Consider the following 21,888-nt stretch of genomic DNA (forward strand, 5'->3'; position numbering starts at 1 on the left):
AAATGCAGTCGGCAATCCAAAAGAACTAGTTGGAGCGCTTGTGGAATTGTAAGTGCAGATCTTCTTGCAGGTGGTGTGTTTCGCTATCCAACTCTATTCTTCCGACAGAAAAAAGGTCATTCCTTTGGCTGACCCTGCTTGAATGTAACATATGCTTAAAATTATTCTGAAAATATCTGAGGAAAGCCAGTCATGTCCATAAAATGGAATGTAATAAGAGCAAATGATGAAAATAATGATACCTGGGAACACGAGGGTCATGCCAGGTGCTGACTCCAGTCTGCGTGTGCAGGAAGTATACCTGACCCTGTTGAGTCGTTCTTTGCTCTAAGACAGAAAAACATCGGAATTAAAAATGGCATTGAAAGAGGTGATGGTCTAAAGCTGCCTTCATATGGCCCTGGTTGAAGAAAGTATGAGTCAGTTGGTGTACTTTAGAGAGGGAGAGGTCTGTTTATAATTAATGAGACGGGTAATCTGTCAGCATCACAGCTGACCAAAGTATTTTTCTTAAGATGCCAATGTATCTAATAATTTATTTTGAGGCCTGCCCTAAGAGGGTGGAGGACTTGCCTGCTGTTGCATCTTGTTGCCCTATTTGTAACTCAGGTGTGGTATATGTGTTTGGATCATCGTCCACCGCTATTAATCAACACAACCAGCAAAATGGAAAGTAGTAGGGTGACATTCCTGCTGAAACCACCAATATTCAGCATTACCATAAACAAATAAGTCAGCCAAAGACACGAAGAGGAAACTGAAAGGGGCGGGAGGGGTGTCAATGTGCAAATTTCTAACGGCTTGTAAAACCTCTCGTATCATTTGTCTGCCTCTGTAGTTCAGAGGGTTCAGTCTGAAAAGAAAGCACACCGACTAACTGCTGAGCATCAGTGACTCACTTTGTCCAAGTTAGGCCTGCGTCACACACAATAGGGCATTCCAAAGGGGGGGGGGGGGGGGCAAACATCCAACAGTGCCACCCTGGATCATTTGCATACAGCATCACATTTTGCGGAATTATTAATTTTAAAGACTCTCAATTTAAAATCAGTTTATGCTATTTGGCTTTTTAGGATGACTGTCAAACAAACCATTCAGATGCTAACTGCAGCTTACTGTGTGTTACACCCCCCCCCCCCAATAAATAATTTGGAATTGTCGTGACTGTGTACTCCAAACTGTGAAACATTGTGGACTGAATACATTGAGAAGAGGCTGCAGAAACACTTAGCAGTAACTGAAAAGAGAAGATAAGGAATACACGGTACTGTACTCAGTGCTCACCTCAATTTGATATATAAAGCACAAAAAAAAAAAATGTGATCTGAAACAAAGTGTTGTATATAAGTGAAAAGCAAATATAAATCATAAAACACCAAGAATAATAATAGTAAACGGGGTAAAAAATATATATAATATAGGAGAACTCTAAAAGAATTAGAAGAGAAAGAAAGTCAGCTGCAACAACAGCAGTCAAACTCATCTTGGTCATGGGCCAAATTATAGTGAACATTTACCTCAAAAGGCTGTTATGACCGAGATATAAATGTGTAATTGCCTCATTGTATTGTTACAGATAGACAACAAATTGATAGTTAAAGGATTTTTGCGCAGTTTGTCACTTTTTTACTCGCGCCTGCTACCTCTGGCCCAAAGCGTGTGCGAGTACGTGCACAATGTTAAAGCGACAGTTGACAAACGAAGACATGATTTCAAATGAGGTAAGAAAAACTCCGCCCCTCCCCTACCCAAATAAACTGTGGAGTGTGCAGGGTCCGCACACTCCACTATAAAGGGAAAATAAAGGCTAATAGGTGCAGTCAGAGTAAAACAGTCAAGGCTCTTCATACTCATCTGGGCATTAGTGAAGCATGCATGATGTAGAAAAAGCGTCAACATTACCTTTTTAAATCGCACAATGCACCTTTAAATTAGCTTGAACAAAATCTGAAGTCAAGGAAAAATAGGATCAACTCTTGTTCCATTTATTTTACAATGGGGTTTAAAAAAATAAAATAAAAGAAATATCTTGCAACATTAAAAGTGAGGACAATTGCGATTTTGCCGTTGAATTAATCATGGGTTGCAGGCGCATGATTTGCATCATTAGTGGGCCACATTCTAGTCCTCGGGCCTCGAGTTTTCCCTGGATCGGTAAGCCAAAATCAACCAATGAATTAGAAAAGAAACGCACATAATAATAATAATAACTAGAAAAGTAAGTAAGAATAATAATAAAGGAAAAACACTTGAATCAGAATGTTCTCATGCTATGCTGTTGTGCTAGTTAGTTAGTGCCGGGACAGATTAATTGCATTTCCATTAATTTTATGAACATTTCAAGGTTACACACGGGCTCACAGAACCAATTAAGTTCGAAACTTGAGGTTCAACTGCACATGCAAATCGTTAGTCGACTAGTGTCTCAGAACAGACTGAAACTCAAGCTACACTGATTTTATTCTGGGATGCCACAAAAAAAGCTGATCATAAGCATAAAAATAATCAGAACACCAATCGAGCACTTGGATGGCCATATAACCAAACCAAATTGCCTTGGTGGCGAAAATGAGGCTGGTGAACGAAAAAGAAACACCCTACACTGACCGGCCACAACATTACTACAACTTGCATAATGAAATCCAATAAATAAAATCCACAAAAAAGTTAGTTTTGATCAACACTATCGGATAAGTATTTTACAAAGCTCTAACGAGTTTGCAGTGGTGTGCAGCTGCACTGTATTATACAGAGAAATTTTTCCAATATTTTAACTCTCTCGCACAGCTAAATGAGGTAACAATTATGAAGTCATAATGTGGCTTGTTGCTGTTTATTCTTTGAACGGGAAAGACAATTCCAGACTATTTAGTAATCACTGCAGTGTCACATTTAAGTCAAAACAACAATTCTGCTTCAACACTGTGTATGAGCGTGTGTCTGTGCCGTTTCTCACCATAACCCTCGGGCAGGTCGGGAGGCGTATGCAGGTGCGTTCGACTCATGTAGTTGCGGTGTCGTTGTGATCGCACCCGTCTCTCTTGGGGTCGCTGTTCTCCCGGTGGGACACTGGCCTCTGCCCCGTTAATGGGTGTCATTACTGGTGTGTTCTCATCCACCACACAACTCAAAGGACGGCCGGACGGGCTGGAGTACTCTGAAGCTGGCCTGGAAGGGGCCGACAAGTTGAATACTGTGTTTTTAGTTTCACTTCTGCTTTCATGCCTATTTTCAGGCTAAACTTCTACATGTGCTTCACTTGGAAAAAAAACATTCAATATGGCTTTGAAGTAAGCTGACAAAAAGTTTTCAATTAGTAGTGAAATGTTTAATTGGTTATGTGCAATCTGCAAATACTGTGTACAGTATGGTTAAATACAATTTTGATAAATATATGACGGTGCGTGTTTGCAAGGATGGTCCCAAGATATGCTAATGTGCGCTAGGAGTGCAGGCATTTTTGCTTGTTCTGGTGTCTAGACAAACTCGCAAGAAGCGTGTAATTACAGCATCATCATCCCTCAAAAGGCAAATGGCATTTTATGGCTATGAAGATTTAAGCCATATTAGTTCTGAACAGAAGGTTCTCACAACAGCAAATCTTTAGCGTGTTTGTGAGCTACTTAAGAGCAGGATGTCGACAGCAGATATCTGATAAGCAAACACAAACACAGACTGGCTGGCTTACTGACACTTGTGTGTGTAACAAGTCTGACCACTGTCTGGCTATCCACAGTAACTGACGCCTTGGTTATCGAAAAGCTCGGACCCCCTGTCTGTCAACCCTCCTCCTCCTCCTCACTCTTTCCTCCTTCCATTTCCTCTCCCCTCTCGCTAAATGCTGCCTCCTTTTCCACCACAGCAAGGCACTGACAAATACAACAAAAATCTGCTCACTAATAATAATAATAAAGAAAAATTAGATATGAAAAGAACAAGCGCAAATAGTTCAACATTAAAATTAAAATAAGCAAGGTACTGTAACAAACTTCATTAAGTTACAGAATTGTTTTTCCCAATCATCCTCCATAAAACCACTCTGACTTTTGCAAACACATCATCTCCTATTATTTTCCATTTAACTGCTTACCTTGCTTTGTAATGAACACTAGAACTGTGTAGAAAGTGCAGTTGAGGTAGGTTCTTTGTTTGCTTATTTTCTGACGGCTGCGCTGATATGGGTCAAGAAGGAAGGCGACAGTCGTTCCGGCAGGAAAATGGGCCAAGTAAAACCTTGCTGTTCGACTGGCTGGCTTGCTAGCAAACTTATTTGGGTATTGGTGTGCATGCGTGAGCTGGAGTAGGGTGGGGTGGAGTTAAAGGAAGTTCACTTTTTACTGACGCTGCAAGGGGTAACGTAAACCAGTTAAATAAAGACCCTCCTATTGCTTTTTACATTCTGCATGGCAGAAAACAAGGTGTCTGTTGCCATACTATGTATTAATTTTGCATTATTTAAAATTGTATTATTTTAAAATTGTAAATGATCAATGATTATATTCTCATTTTAATTTAGTTCTATGTGGCTCAAGGTACAAGGCAAAAGAAATGTGTGTACCTGGTGGGTCTCTCCCATTGTGTCGTGCGTGTGATGTGGTTCAGGTACTGTATTCTTCCAGAGGCTGTTCTTCTCTCTTCCCATCTGTTTTGCATGCATATTAAAACAAGAGTTATTTGTTGTTGTTGCATAATGAAATATTATGAAAAAATACCATTGATGTTCTACATTGTATTGCCTATAACACAAAATGATCAAATCTGGGAGGAGCTGGACTTATAAAATCTGTGGCAAATTAAAAATGTTTTCCTTAGAAGTACTTGAAGTCAAGAGAATGCATGAGACAATTTCTAAGACTGTCAGGACACACTAATAGTAAAGTGAAAACATTTCCAAAATAGAAATCTAGATGTAGTATGAGGAAAAAGAAAAACAGGCACTCTTCAACTCATCCATGAATGAAAATACATATCCTATGATAACAAGCAAATGTTAACCATGCATTATTATCCTCAAATTCATAAGGGGAACGAGAACACAGCCTTCATAATACTGACCCATCAGGTAAGTCGTTGTCAAAGAGACGACTACAGTCCACCACTGGTCCTCCAGTACCAATGCGGTCTCTTGACTGAAGACTTACTATACAAGATAAGGATGATGGCAGATATACACTTTACCAATTAACTCATTTTTATGGCATATAACAGATTCACATTTAATGCCACTGATGCAAATACATATTAATGTGTAACAAGTAAATGTATGGATTCATCACAAGAGTGTTTCTTTACCAACTATCTGTCCTCTGACTGTATCATTGTCGTTGGGGCCAAGCTTATTGAGGTCCAGTCTCTGATCTGTGAGAGGTAAAAGGATTCCATTAATTCAGCACCTATCCCTATGCCACATAATTTTATTAGAATGTAATGGTTACAAGTAAATAGTTTCATACAGAAAAGCAATGCAACAAAAAGGGAAAATGATTTTAATTAAATTGAAATGTCATATCTTGCTCAAGAGCTTGACTTCTGTACTTTAAAGTAACATGTATATTAAAAAAAAAAAAACACTGAAAAACAAAGGTTATATTTGGATAAATCTCACAATCAAACAAAATGAATCCAAGTCTTGTGGTTTCTGGATGACTCAAGAATCAGTCCGACTGGGAAAACGACTTAATTGAATTGCTATTGCCTTCCCTTTACATGCATGATTTTGCTTGTGCATGATATGAGCACTTGACGGCCTAAATAACTTTACAGCTTGTTCCAAGAAGTGTCTAAGCATCTGTTCCTTATACACGTCTAGACTAAACATACATTTTCCTCCTAAATAAGAGGCCACCATTGAGACAGTACATTTATAGTTCTAAACCACAAGCGCTCACCACACCATTCAGCTTCTAAAGGCTATGAAAAATTTGCAGAACTGCACTGTGTGTGGCTGTAAATCCCAAATTCCATGAAGGTGTGGCTATGTCTTTTTAACCGTCCATTAATGTGTGCTTCTGTATTTTATTGTGTATGCAATTGTTAAAAAAAAAAAATCAGTAGCATGATAGGTGATTGCATGATCTTAAGTGAGGCAGAGGAAGATGAGCTCAGTATGCTGCCAAACAGATTTCTAGAAATCTAGGACAACCCCTTTTGGGGTTTTGAAGCCGTTTGTGTAAAACTGAAACCGTTTTGTCCAACGTTGTGTTTGAGTTGGATGACAAGTCAGCTATGGCTAGGAATAAACCCTCTAGGAATCATGGCAATTCCAGTAATTTTGTGTTTTTCTGTTTGTTTGTTTTTGTCTATGTATGTTTGCATCTTGGTCAGACCACAGAATGAGTGTGGTTCGCGTCTGCTGCGCACTGGACAAGGACAAAGGATTTATGTGCAAATTGGTGTCTTGTAATTACTCTTGCTTCCTGTGGCTCTGATTAAGTATAGTGTGCAGAATGCCGGTTATAAAATAACGTGGCCAGTCTGGAGCCGGACAGAAGAAAATATAGTGTCAGTTTCAGAAAACTGTGTGCAAATCTCAAGTGCATGTCCTTTGGCCCTGGATTGGTGACAGTATCGTACTTGCCTAGCACAGTCATAAAACCGCTTTGTAGGAGATTATAATCTTGATTCATTTACATAGATAGAAAACAAACAAAAAGTAAAGTATTTGAAGTTTAGGTAAGAGCACATTTCTTGAGAAATTTGCAAGTGAAGAATTATTTCCAAGTAATACATTACTGAAATTACTAAGTATTATTACAGCTTTTTTAAAATTTAGTTTAAAAATAAAGGACCCAACTTAACATTTAATACAAACCACTCAACATTTACAAAATCAAAACAAGTTAATTACAAATACAATTTATAACCGTAATTAGATACATATTGAGATTGAGTAAACATATAGTACTTGAAAAATACAACATTGGCAGTAGGTGTGGGAATCGCAGAGTAACTTGCTCTATTTTGCCAAGAATAACAATATGACAATTTAGCGACTGACATTAAAGAAGGGAATTTATGTTGAAACTTGCTATATACAAAGCCTAAATAATAAGAATAATTCAAGTAAATTAAAAAGTACAAGTTTTTTCCCTCATTTTACCATATAATATAATCAAGTAAAAAGACTGTGCAATGTATATTTTGCTCCTAAAAAGTGAACTGGTTGACAAAGTAGACTTGTGCATCAAAATGGATAAAATTCATCTTAAAAAAAAAATCATCATTGTGTGCACAACTTGGACAGTGCTTGTGGATATGACTGAATAAATAAAAAATAGTAGAGGGTGGTTGGGAAATAGTTTGGTGGTTCTTATACTCCACGTCTTATTAACTAACAGTGTGTGAGCATGTGTCAGTGTGAGTGAGTGCATGCGTACACTGTGTGTGGTCAGTGAGTGTGATGGGACGTAAGGGGAAGTGGGTGTTATTTTGACAGTGAGGAGTATAGTTCACTTTATATGATGCAGCACTGGCTGACTGCAACTGGCAAAAAGGTGGACAGCATGTGAACAGGACTGAGCCTGAGACTGTCTAGAAATACGGTGTATCATAAAAGTCAAATAGGTGCAGAACTCAAACCAAGGTGGAACAATAATGCATTGTGATGAACGATAGTGATAAACTCCTTTGCCAAACTGAGCGACTCGTGTAAAATAGGAAGGAGTGGGGAAATAAGATAGTATGCGGAAAAAAAGCCACTCCATCGTAAACCATTACTACAGTTAATTCTTATGGAAAAAAATAAGACCTGGATGAAGAAGTAAATTTGAATAGTGGCAAATTAAATGGTTGACAACTAGCGGCAGTCTGTAAACTGAACAGTGACACTCTTGAAAGGATTACATGGATAACAGAAGGCTGCTTAACTGACTGCTCCCACAAGATCTTGAAACAAAAAAAACAGCTTGGTCTGTCTGCAGTAGAGCAGCGGGTGATAAATAGATGCTCTGATTTTTTTTTGCTTCTCAACTTCAATAGGTTTCGTTCGGAGACTACTTTCCTCCCCCCATACAGTCTACCCATGTGTTCTTCCTCGTTTGTTTAAAAAAGGCATTTAACGATTAATTTCTTTCTTATAGATTTTGCTTATTGATTTTTTTTTAGCATCGTCTTGAACTAGAAACATGATGTTGTAGACGGCCCAAATGTGTCACACTAAACAACCACAGTAGATCATAGAACTGTGTACGGCAGATTCTCAGTCATTCAGGTCATTGTAATCCACAAAAGTTGAACAGGGCAGTTTACAATTACGTCCAAACTAGTATTTTTAGAAGAGCACATGGACGTACGTGGCCAGTTAATTTTCAGACCGGGAACACAGGCAGGCGACTGAGGGAGTGTATTCGTATGAGGCAAAACTTGCGAAACTGACTCGCAATTTCACCATAAATATACTTAACAGACGTATTATGGTTACAACAAACGTCTGCTGCTTAGGTGTCTGCCAATGTGAAAATGTATATAAAGTATCAGCGCTATAGAACCCTATGCCTACAACAACATGCTAGTTGATCAGTGTCACTAAGATGTGAGCGGTCACTGTGTCACCACGCCACTTAAACAAAAGTAACTAGGCAGAAGTAACAGCCCAAAGGTAGGCTTAAAATCTTCAACTGAAAATCATGACTTTAATGTGTTTTGTTTTCATGAAAATTAGCGACCAACACGATATTAGAAGTCATCTAGACCGCACCAGAGTGTCAGCAACGATCATACAATAAATCTTACCTTTCCGCGAAAACTAATTTATTTCCGCCAACTTTGAGGTCTCCGCGTGTCAACCACCGTTTAAGCCATAGGTGTCAAACTTCGGTCATCGAGGGCTGCACTCCTGCAGGTTTTGGAGGCTTCCTCCTTCCAACAAGCTGAGTCCAATCAGCAGGATTGTTATCAGGCTTGTGTAGTTTTTGCTGATGAGCTGATCATATATCAGCTGTGTTGGAGAACGGAAACATCCAAAACCTGCAGGACTGCGACCCTCCCGGACCGGAGTTTGACACCTATGGTTTAAGCTGTTCCAAAGTGTGTGTCGATGGAATCATGTTGAAATTTCAAGCCTGGGACGTCGTTCTCTTCCAAAAAGATGTGCACGCTACTCTGTTAATTTGTCTGACTCATGCATATGCAGAGAAATACCAACCACAAAATAGAAAAAAAGGAGTTCAGCATAATTTTTCGGTCCAAACAATCTCAAGCACTGTTACAAACGGACATGAAAACGGCTATGGCTGTCCAATGAAAAAAATAGGTAATAAATTGTCAATTCACCAAAGTGAAACGAAAACTTACAGCCGGTATCTTTAAGTCTGTTGATGGCATTTGAGAGGAGGCGGACGCAACCCAGAAAACCAGCTCCTTGCTTTTTGTGTATCTTCTTGTGGTTCCAAACACTGATGGTGATGGAATCTGCCTTTCCAATATATCTGGAAGAAAAAAACAAAAGCATACAGTTGTGTGAAAAGTGTTTGGCCCTTCCTGATGTTTTTTGTTTTTTTTTCAGTTTTGTCACACTTGTTTCCCATCATCAAACAAATGTAAATACTGTATTAGTCAAAGACAACACTAGTAAACAAAAAGGTCAGTTTTCTAAATTTTCTATAACCTGCAATGAGTCTTTCCCATCTCTGAGGAGATTTTTAGCCCAGTCTTCCTTATGGAATTGCTTTAATTCAGCAACACTTTTAAAGGGTATGCCACAGCATTATTTTCAATCATATTCAAGTCTGGACTTTGACTTGGCCACTCCAAAACCTTAATTTTCTTTTTCTTAAGCCATTAAGAAGTTGACTTGCTGAGGTGGCTTTCGATCGTTGTGATGAATCGTGATACAGAACCAAAATGTGTTTCAGCTTGAGGTCACAAACATTCTCCCCAAGGATTTTGTGTCAGAGAGCACAATTCATGGTTCCATCAATCACAGCAAGCCATCCAGGTCCTGAATAGGAAAGTAGCCCCAGACCATCACACTACCTTCAACATGTTTGACTGTTGGTATGGCGTTATTTTTATGAAATCCTATTACGTTTACAACAGATGTAACGGGACACAAACCTTCCAATAAGGACAACTTTCGTTCTGTCAGTCCATAGGATATTCTCCCAAGTCTTGGGAATCAATCGGATGTATTTTGCAAAAGTTAGACAAGCCTTTAGGTTAATTTTGGTCAGCAGCTGTTTTCGGCTTGGAACTGCCATTGATGTCATTTCCTCTTCAGTCATGAACACTGACCTAAACTGAGGTGAGAGAGGCTAGCATTTATTTTTATTTTTTTATAGACGTCATGAGTTTCTTTATTGACCTCCTGGTTGAGTCTTAGCTGTACTCTTGGGGAAATTTCTGTAGGGTGGCCACTCTTGGGAAGGTTCACCACTGTTCCATGCTTTTTCAATTTGTGGATAACGGCTCTCACCCTGGTTCGCAGGAGTCCTAACGCTTTGGGAAGGACTTGGTGACCTTTTCCAGACTAATAGATATCACTTTATTTTTCATCTCATCATGGCATTTTGTTGCATTTTTTTTTTTTTGTTTTAGACCATTTGGCGCACAGGTTCTATTCACTAAATAAAACATGTTCCATCTACTAAATTGAACCTGTCTGTCACCTAAACAGTATTGAGGTGATTTTTATTGATGGAACAGGTCTGGAAGTAACTAGGATTGGATCAAACTGAATTTTATGTTTAGATGTGTTATTTTTGTCATACGTTGCTTGATGATCTTAAATCAAATGGGAAAACTACGCAAAATAAGAATTTTAAAAGTGGGCAAATACTCAGAAATGATAAGTAATTATTAGTGGTGGTGGGCTGATTTCCATGGGGAAAGTACGTGATCAGCATCGGAATCAGCAGCATAAAACCCCGATCGGAACACCTCTAACTGTACTAATTATTGTACATGGCAAAGCCCAAAGAACTGCTTGAGCACTTTGGCATCCTTGTACTCATGGCATAAAAATGTTACAACAACAAAAAAAATCATCTGTTTTAAGAGTGAGAACATACGCTGGGTTTGCGGTGTAGACTTTCAGACTAAGCAATAAGAGAAGCAAGAGGGACAGATTTTAAAGTCAGTGTGTGAAAATGTGGTTTTACTGATTTAGTACAGAGGAAGTCCGTCTAGTCAGTGTTAAACAGCGGAAATGCAGATAATGTGCTTCACCGTTATATCTGTGACACAGTCAGATGTTTGAAATTAGAGTAAACATATCTTCCCAGATTTCACACTTAAATACACAACAACAAATGGCTTGAGTTGACCCACAAACACACAGAATTGCAGCAAGTCAGCCTCGTAATAAGACATTTGGCAAGGCAAGGTGTTCCCCTATGAAAACTGCTTCAAAATGTTTATTATGACAACTAAATCTCAGCATTTAGAAATAGTCATATTAAAATATAATTACAACCCCTGTGGTTTGTGATTCTGACCAGGATGCAGTGGCAGGACTTGGCAGCCTCGCACATTATGACTTCATTGCACGTTTTCCACTTTTTTTTTAATGACAAATGAATGACAAGTTATTTGCTTATCCAGGTGAGTTAATTAACAGCATCTATGCCAAGAATTGGATTTGGCGAGAGAAATGGGCTGTGCAATTATTTTGAAAAACAAACAAAAATCATGGGATTACACTATTTAGGACAATTTACAAATTGGGAAACTTCCAGAGAGGTACACACAAAATAATTCACAAATAGTGCAATACAACAAGCACCTATTATATATCATTGGTCCACAATTTTACTTTCAGGAAATAGATCATCTAACACCAAGTGCTATTAAAAAGGGAAACTCGGCTATGACTACTTGGATATGGAAATATGTCTTTCTATTGCAGGGGTGTCAAACACAAGCCCGCAGAGGGTTTTAATCCGGCCCGCGAGATGATTTTTTAAAGTAAAAAATGTTTGTGGTTGGACTAATTAATCCGCTGGCTACAATCAAAATATGTACATTTGTAATTCACAAGCAATCCTCAGATGAGCAATGCAACTTGTACATGGAATTGCCCTGGATGTCAATATTATACACACCGCCTAAAGTTATGGTTTGTTTAAAAATAAATAAATACATTTAAAAAAAATCATAGACGGACAAATTTGTGTTAAATACGACACAAATTCAATTAATGGTAACATAAGCATATCCCAAGATTTGACATCCAAATTACTTCATTAACTGCGCCACACAATGATTTCTGGGAACAATATATATGCAAAACAGATAGCTACAACACGTCCGGAATTCATACAGGTAAAGTGTTGCTGCAATTGCTTTTGTGTAATTTTTTTGGGAAGAATATAATTGCAGTTGAGCCCCATAAAAGGAGGGCTGGCCCACAAATAGCGAAAATCTGCGTATAATTGTCGCCAGTTGTTTTTAAGTTATATACAGAATATTCGGCCACCGAAGATTTTCGTCCAAAAATATGTATTTTCGCATGCAAAAAACAAAAAAACACGCTGCAAGAAAGCGTCTATTTGAATTAAACACCAAACGCCGGGGTGAGTGTCCGCCTCGTTGCTCGCTGGCGTTTGTGAGTACCGGCAGCTTTATTGTGCCGCACCGGAGAAAGAGAGGGGCGTCGCTTGGTAAACTATGTCGAAAAAGAGAGCGCTGCCGAGTACTGCACTTTCTCCTGCAGCGCCTTCCTTTTTTTCTTTGATGAGAGCCTCTCGAGCGCTTGCACTTTTTCACTTGCATTCTGGTGGCCGTGCTAAATACTTTAGCTAATGTTAGCACGATTGCTATCAACAGTTTTAAACAAGTAAACACTTACCCACTATCTCCGGGTGACTACAGACCTGTTGTACAGTGTGTGTCTTTGCAGTCCGTTCCCAAAGCCGATTGCAAAGACATTTATTTATTTCTAAACGTTGGTGAATATGCCGACCTTAAGTGCGCCGCTCCAAATGCGGCATCCTCACCGCACCGCAAGCGTCTGTGCCCGCAGGTGCGAATTACTGTACATTAAAATGCTCAGTTGCTCACTCCGCGTGGTGTTTAATGTACCATTCGTCAACATGTCTGTGGTGTGGACACATTTCCGTTTATATTGTGCTTTGTTAAAACGCCAGTGCTAAATAGGCCGAAATATTTTATAATAATATTATAATTTAAATTAATTATAATAAATGCAATGATAACAAAAACAATGACAATTTTTTTCAGCGTTTCGGTTTTCAGCCAAGCATTTCTCATTTCGGTGCATCCCTATTATATACCATGATTTTACCGATCCGGCCCGCTTGGTAATATATTTTTCTCCATGTGGCCCTTGAGCTAATATGAGTTTGACACCCGTTTTACTGCAAACAAAGCTATCTACAATTTAGTAAATGCGTAACTACAGCCACATACTGTACATTTAAACTCAAATACTGAATTTGTTTAAGCATACCAAAAACAAGGTAAAACCTACATAAAAATATAAATGATTAAGAAATCAAAATAAGATGTACGTAGTGTACTTGTTTATGTATTGTTTGATAACACTGTTTACAGTATTTAGTATTTATTCATGTATAGCTGGTCGGGACACAGTGACACTCCTGAAGCTGGAGGCTAGCTATGGGGGTGTGGCACATTGGAAACCCACCAAGCCTACAGTCCCATCTGCTTTCTGTGGCATGTTAGCCATTTCCTGAAGCAGAGGAAGAGGCCAGGGGTCGTTGGCGGGGAGCACGCTTCACTGAGAGGGCGACCATCCAAAAGGGGAAGATAATTATGCAAAGGCAGGAGGAGATTTGATGTAGACCGATACTGTCAGTGACGAAGGAGCATTGGGAACAAGGTTTGAATGTCCAATAGGGGAACATGGTGCCAAGGATTGAGCCTTCTGATAAAAGGTTAGAGTTAGTTCTCACGAGAAACAGACAAGTCAATTCGGTATACCAAACACATTCGGACACACCAGAAGTGTTTTTGTTCTTTAGCAACAAGTTTTTGTTTTTTTTAGTTAATGCATACATAATTCAGTATCATCAGGATTTCTAAAATTGAAAAAAAGAGATACAAGTTAAATTCACAAAGGCGACTCAGTAGTACTAGACTTAAGGCTCGTTTTCATCAACATTTCAGACACCCACATGAAGTCAAATTGTGACGTCAGGCTGGGTAAGAGACAGATGACGAGTCCATTCCCCCATAGTTGTACTGTATGTGATGTCCGTGTTATTGTGTGCTATTTTTATGCAATATCAGCCATTTTGAAGTGGTGAACAGCTTGAACCCATCCATGAATGCTCTTGAAAACTCAAAATGTATAAGAAGTGAGAAACTCCGCCATTTTCTTCGTTCTGGGAAGAAAGTCATGACGTGGTTTTCGCCTATATTAGAACATGTTTTTTTTTTTTACGATAACGAGTGAAAATAATGAGTATAGGATACATTTGACTCGACTTGTTTTGTTGAAATTGATCGTGGTGGGAGTACAAAGCCAAACAAGAATAAAGAGGAAATTCGCAGTCTGTGAGGACCGAGCCACATAGTGCTGATCTATATCCGCTCAGAACACACGTTTGCCGGCTAAAAGCAGCATCAGACATCATGAAGTGAGTTTGTGCAGATTCAGAGCCTTTATAAATGTGTTTAGTAAGATGAGTGTTGTAATGGTCATGGCTTAGTAAGAGTTTGAGAGGAGAATGTAACAGGTGAAAGGTTGTTTGTATGGTTGCTGGCGATATTTGACAGCAGCTGTCAACACAGTGAGCACCAGCTAGCACGGCACTACGTTCGTAACATTTTAATCAAAGGCAGTGCTATAGTGATTTTATTAGGATATTAAATTGGCGATTGAATGTAATTTGGGGGTTCTGTTGTATTGATGTGAGTGCAACGGTATATGATAGCTTGGTGTGAGCTACAGCTGACGCCCAACACCAACTTGATAAAGTGGTGTTTTGAAACTCAAATAAGATGAATGGCTTTTTTTTTTTTTTTTTTTACATTTCCTGAACTATTTTGTAGGTAGGAGAATTCTGCCTGAGAGCGACAATATATAATTTAGTATAGTAAATACTAGGGCAGGGGCGACAAGGCCAAAAAATAAAATCTCTGTGTTTTTAATAGATTATCGAAGTAATAAATCCAACAAACACTGATTTAAAGGTTTTATTTATTCCAAAATAAATCCTGCGTAAAATGTTTAGACAATGTATACTGAGTTTAAATCAGTTTTAACATCAACTTAACATACACGGCTTGTTTGGGGAAAAAAACAAACAGCTATTCATAGCTTGTGTATAACTTGCTTAACTTATTTGCTCCCAAAAACGTATAAATACAAAAGATATCAACCAGGGCCATGTTGAAAAAAGCTCATTTACCCACAGCTCTGAATATATTTGACTACTGATAAAACTTAGCTATATTCTAATGCTAATTGCTGCAAAACAGAAATAGATAGAAATTTAAAAAAATCCTGATGAAAGAAGAAACTAATCTTTCTTTTGGTAGGTTCCATGTTTTTATAGCAGTAGAACACAATATTCTGTGTGCCTTGCAAAATCAGTCAAAATTCTGTAAAACAGCCGTGAGTGAAGGGAGTTGCTTCTGTGAAAATGGCTGGGAGTGAATGAGTTAATACCACAATTGACCTTACCGTAAACCACGCCCGCATGACCTATTAAAACCTATCAAGAGGCAAGATGTCATGTCTGCGTTGGCATGTGTGTTTTGCTGCGGACAAACAAAGCGTGGTTATCCAAAAGCAAGAAAAAATAAATCAATAAAAATGGTTAAATGCTGTAGTCGCGGCTTGTGTAAGAGTGATAACCGTTATCCCGATCGACTAACCGCCATTCTGCTGTAGTCACGGCTTGTGTAAGAGAGATAACCGTGTCCAGTTTATTCCCTTCCCTAAACCCTGAAACAACTATGAAAAATGTCTGCGCTGGATCAAACTGTGTGGAAGACCACACAACCAGTTGAATCCCCCCAAAATTACCAGAAAAGTGTCTGCACTAGGGTCATGTTCTCCATTGTTTTTAACCAAAGGCTAACGATAGCTCCGGGTAACTAACCCTCCACGCGTTTAGTGACTTACTAACATTGAAACTATGAGGTAATATAAATTCATTCGTACCCTGCTTGACAGGAACAATCTCCAAAATCTTTGATTTTGCTGATAATCGGGTGCTGATGTAATTAGACCACACCCCTTTTCATTACAGAGATGCACATCACTGATATGCTTAATTACCGCTTGGCATAGGACAACATGCATCAAGAGGATGATGTGGTCAAAATAATAATTTGCCTAATAATTCTGCACTCCCTGTAGTTAGTAACGATTGTAAACACGTCTTGTAAACCACCCATCCAGCATTCTGCCACTTGTGCCAAATTACAACTCACAATAACATTTGGCTACCACAGAACTTAAAAAACAACAGCTTGTAATAATCTACAAGAAAAGTGTATTTACTGTATTTATATGCACCTCAATTTCACGATTTAGCTCATTTTCAAATTGTGGATTTTTAAAATGGTGACTGTAATTAATCAAATTAATTCAAAATATTGCCCAGCCCGAGAAGATATGCTTGTCTGGACTGGCTACACAGCAAATTTGGTATCCAGTTCTGTTGCTGATGTGCACACATGAGGCCGTACTGATATTGGCGATAAAAAAAGAGGCATTTCATGGGAAATTATTTATTTATAGATTGCTCCAAAACTGATTGACATAATTGCGAGTGAATGCCAGTTTCATTTTCCTGAGCAAAAAATACATATAGTGAGCTTGTTGTGTCCTTAGAAAACATTCAGGTCTACTTACAGATCATAATGTTGATTCCATTTTGGGTCCAATGTATTTCTCACAGTATCGGTAGAGTGGCACTGTCCAGAGCCATCCACCACCACTTTGGCAAAGGGATCAGGTAACCCTGTTGAGCACAAAAAAAACGGAGGTGTCAGATCTAGAGTGTGTGAAGATGTTTATCAAATGAACAAATCGAGAGCTTTCGACTGGAACATTTTCATTAGTAGACATTTAAGTATTCTAAAGTTTGTAGTCTTACAGAAACAATTGGATGTGTGTCGTCCTATGTTTTTAGTCAGACAGAGATACGCAGGTTAAACAAAGTGAATTGGAAGCTAAAATACCAACTGTTAATCTTGATCCGATTAAGTAAATAACAACATGGCAACCTACTGCCAACAAAAAGTCCTAGTTGAATCGTGGAGAGGCAGAAACTGTAGGCATCACAATATTTAGCTACAACAACACAAATGAGGTCTTTCCACTATGTGACATTTGAGTAGAAATCTGATCAGGGATCTATTTATGACAATGCAAGACACTTGTCATTTCTTCAGGCTCAATAGTGAACAACGGTGGGTATGAATACTATGCAGGCCAAACTTGTTCGGTTGCTTTTTATGAGCTTCCCTCTCACGTTTTGTGTGTTAGTTTAACGAAAGAGGAAATTTAAAAAACGGTTTGAATGACATGACCTCAGTTTAAAGAGGAACTTGCACGCTAGCTGAATGGCATGCTACATTTCTAATTCACAGCAGTTGGCAAAACCACAACTGGCAAATACGGAAGATTGTTGTTGTTTTTTTAAATTAGATCTTCTCAAATAAATACAAACAGTACCGCAGAAAATAATCATTTGTGCTGGATACCTAAAAACAAAACCTAAAGTAGAATATTGGCAGAAGTAGCCGTATTAAAAAAACACACACACACACACACATTCTGTGTCTTTTTTTTCTCTCCAGTTTTTGTCCCGATATTACCCCTTCCCAACCAAGGACGTCAAAAGCCCAACAATTTTATGTTTTATAAGATTGTCTTATAAGATTGTCTTATAAGATTATCTCTGTGCTGATAATAGGTTCCAAAACAAGTCGGGCCAACAATCTTAAATAATGAACATGTTCAATATCGTGTGTGTGGAGAAGCCGACATTTCCTGAGCGAGATGACTCTGCAGACTGTCATGTGACAGAATACAGACAATCAAAGAAGCTCTCTGACTGATGAACAAGAACGCGGATGTGTCACGGTTGTGATGGAGCCTGGAGTTTATGAGGTCACGTGTGATCGCGCCAAAAATCTCCTTAGGACTGGATTTTTTTTTACCGGTGGCGGAGGTGTGTGTGGAGAGCTGTGTGGAGATGATAAGAGCACCCCACACACACAATACGACCAAAACTGTTAAATGCACAATTTTTTTATCTTTATGTGTGGTGTCTGCCGAAGATAAAAACAAATCTTTTAAGATTAGAAAAATCCTTATGTGTACACAGAAAAAAAAAATGTTTCAAAGTTACCTAATTTAGCAAGAGACTTCAAAATATAGCCCCCTTGCCTCAACTGACAAGACCCACTCAAATGCACAAGAGATCTGTGGGACAAGAATAGAAACACATCAAAATGGCTTTTACTTACGGAAGAAGTCTTTCTTTGCGAGGTTCTTTGCACACAGGACTGGAAGAGAAGAACAAAGGAAAAATATGTAAATTAATGATAATGCGGAATATAAATACAGAGACCATATAAGACCATTTCACTGTGAGCCCCTGTGTAAGACTGGTTAGATCATGGCTCTTTCATCCATCCATCCATCTATTAAGCAATTACAACCCTCCGAACTTCTAAACACATTGTTACACTTAATAAATGTAACTTCTGAACTGCAATATACCATTGCTTGTAATGAATGACATGATTTCGTCGATTTAGGTATTTATGACCCTAATCCAATACAAATAAAATACAAAACCAAAATGATTGCTTATTGTTACTTTAACAGTCAAGACCACAAAAATGACCCCATGTTGGAAACATGTCACACATAGACATTAGATGTACCATGGTTGAGAAGGACACAAAATAAAACAAAATACAATAAAAATACAGGCTTGGAAAGCAAACCCATGATTACACCGCTGCAATGCGGAGATCTTGACAATGCCCAAAATGACACAGTCAAAAAAAGTCTGACAGAATCACACTGCAACGGATGTGGGACACATGTGAACACGTCTCGACACAAATCAAATTACACTGGCTGGGGCCCGGGCTGGGTGAACACTAACCATCAGCTTGTCAGAAAAAAATGACATTGCCAAAGCCGACAGTATGGGCGCAGGCCAAGTCCGAGGCCGCCAGGACTGCATCCTGTGGGACAAGCAGACACCATGTCGGCAGACAAGAGGCCTACAGTCTTGGCGCGACATTTATGAATGACAAAATGGATCACTTATGTTTAAATGGGTCGTTATCCTAACAGAATTTCTTTGTATTATCAGAAAACTAAATGTGACTAACATTCAAATGCTGGCAAAACAACTAGTCTTACTCAAATTAAATATAAACCAACTATTAACAGGCACAGGTGGGTAAAACAGCGCTACATTTACATTTAACTTTTTGGATAGATTATACTTGTTAGAGTAGTTATAATGCAATATACTTTTTTTTCTACATGCGTATTATTGTGAAGAAGAAACGCTACTTGTTCACTATTTTGAGCTCACGACATTGAATTGTAACTGTGGTATTTATCACTTGCGAACTATTTTGGGTGTCAGAGAGAGTTGTCAAATGACTCTTTCCCTTAACCAACGGAACTTCTAGAGACCTATGACTCCATTTCACCATTCACAGGCAGTCACATCTGCATGCCTACAAGAACTCCATCTGGAGTTTCAGAAATGTAAAAGAGGCCGTCTCGATCTACGTTAGCAAAATGTAATGCTCTGTGGAATAAAACTTTCCTCCAAGCCAATCAGAACCGTTGGAATTCTCCAACACTGTGCATCTTGCTTCTTCACAAAGACTTTGATGCGATCATAGCCACATCGGTCTGTGCCTCTGTATTCGTGCAGCACTGAAATGCTGACCTCGAGTTGAGCTGCATTTCTGTATTTTTATTACTCAAATATGGGTACTTAAAAATTACCAGCTACAAATGTCTGTTCTGCGTTGGTTCTGGTGCAACATTAATTAGCAGAACCGCAATTGTTTTTGAATACCGGTAATGAAAATGAGAGTGAGTCCAAAAAAAGCATATCTAGTTAGAGCGTGTGTACAGATTAGAACATAGACATTTAGCTCGCTACACTACACTAGGCTAATGAGGATTATGAGATTACTCTGCACAATGCTCCAACAATTCAGCCACAAAAAAACAAAGCGAAAGCTGTCCTATTGTCATCAATTGGTCCATCAATTGTGCGGGCATGTATTGGCATTTGGTAAGATAAAAACAATAAAAAAAGTTTTCTTTACATTTACGAGGCGCAAGTAGAAACCAAATCCAGAAGTATCCCCCACTTAACGAGGGGGATAAAGAGGTGTGCTGGAAATGTATATTGTATTCATTGATAATAGCTCAACTCAAGCCTAAAAGTTATACAACAGGTCACTGAGTATACCCTAAATGCTATGTGCGAGGTAAAATCATTAAGTCATGGGTCTGCATTATGAATGAACTGATGGATTTTTCATACCTAAAACAGGAAGGGTTTCCACCTCAGAAGGCATTTTGTGTCTTTACCTATTTAGCAGAAGTTGAAAGAGCAAAGAGCAAAGTAAAAAACAAAACAAAGTAGGGCTGGACTTCATCACCACAGGCACAAATGGAAACACCTTGTAAAACCACATTTATTGTTGTACTTTCTAGTTTTAATCCATTCGGACCCATAGATGATTGCAGTGGACATGACATATTTACGTGTCTAAACCAATAAATAAAAAAAACGCATAATTTGGATAATGTCAACACTTCTGGTTCATGATTGGATCCTAGCTAACCAATCACTGTAAGTTGATATGCATGATGTTCATGTTAAAAATAGATAAAGAAAAACATATAAGCTTGGTAAATTCACAAGACGTTACAGCCATACTATCCTGGCATCCACTATAACAAATAAAAACACAATAACCCCCCCAAAAAATTCCCATGCTGTTCTTATGTGGGAAAAGAGGTAAAATCAGTAAAAAAAAAAAAAAAATGCCCAGCAGAAAAAAAAAATGCAGGTCTGAAGGAGTTACAAAATCCTCTGACACACATTATAACAAGTAGATGTCTAAATGTATATTTTGTTTAATAGACAATAATCTGCATGCTAGTTCTGTATCTTGCTCCAGGGCTCCAACATGCGAAGGGGTAGGCCCCACAGCATGGTCTCCATGCTTATTCTGCAGAAACTGAATGACACACTGTGTGTTTTCATTTATTCCTTTTCAGAACCTAAATTAACGTATAAGACATGTATTAACATTTTTAACTCTTGCTGTATACAGCAAAAACTTTTTTTAAAAGGTGAGCTATATTTAATTGTTGCCGTGTGAGCCATGGCGAGCCAGGGCTCAGGGCTGGCAGAGGACCAGAGTCATTCCAATTCTATCAGGGAAGTTAGGTCAACTGGTACTGTGTTAATGACCATGAAGCCCTGGGGTGGGTGAAACCAAGTCTCTGTCCGTGGACCAAGTCACCAAAGTTGTTTACATAACAACCTGCCACTTCACAGCTACTGGTGTTAATATCAATAACTGCACAAAAGCCAAATCAACCAGACTTAATTTCCTTTTTAATTGATCTAATGTTTACACTTTTATCTAGTAGTATAGTTTGTCAGTTTTAGCGTTAAGTCTACACAGTGCCACCACAAACCCAAATGGGGCCTGACGCACAATTTCATTAGCATGCCCTTCAAACGGTCGTTTCTCACGGCCCAAAAATATTGAAAACGTGTGTAAGTTTGATATTTGAAATTCAAACAGCTGCACTTCTGTGGCCTTCACTTTGATTAAAATAAACCGATTACTAAATGAGATCATGTCTTTATTATTATTAGAAAGGTCAAACAATGACATCTGAGACTGCACTGTGCTTTTGCTATACTTCTTGCATTGTTA

The 21,888-nt window shown here is 38.6% G+C and overlaps 1 protein-coding gene across 2 annotated transcripts in view; it reads right to left on the reverse strand.

Moving 5' to 3' along the window:
* LOC147169891 (E3 ubiquitin-protein ligase SMURF2-like) overlaps positions 1–21,888 on the reverse strand; it is a 46,732-nt gene that overhangs the window by 13,062 nt on the left and 11,782 nt on the right. For both annotated transcript variants that reach the window (XM_086083323.1, XM_086083322.1), the window contains exons 2-9: positions 18,409–18,447; positions 16,787–16,895; positions 9,292–9,425; positions 5,293–5,358; positions 5,056–5,140; positions 4,559–4,642; positions 2,957–3,168; positions 243–327 (exon numbers count right to left, since the gene is read on the reverse strand). In XM_086083323.1, coding sequence (XP_085939449.1) covers positions 243–327; positions 2,957–3,168; positions 4,559–4,642; positions 5,056–5,140; positions 5,293–5,358; positions 9,292–9,425; positions 16,787–16,895; positions 18,409–18,447 — 814 coding nt within the window. The remainder of the gene's footprint in view (positions 1–242; positions 328–2,956; positions 3,169–4,558; positions 4,643–5,055; positions 5,141–5,292; positions 5,359–9,291; positions 9,426–16,786; positions 16,896–18,408; positions 18,448–21,888) is intronic.

This window comes from Leptonotus elevatus, chromosome 8 (assembly GCF_054856555.1).
Source record: "Leptonotus elevatus isolate MCC_2025b chromosome 8, RoL_Lele_1.0, whole genome shotgun sequence".
NCBI lineage: Eukaryota > Metazoa > Chordata > Actinopteri > Syngnathiformes > Syngnathidae > Leptonotus > Leptonotus elevatus.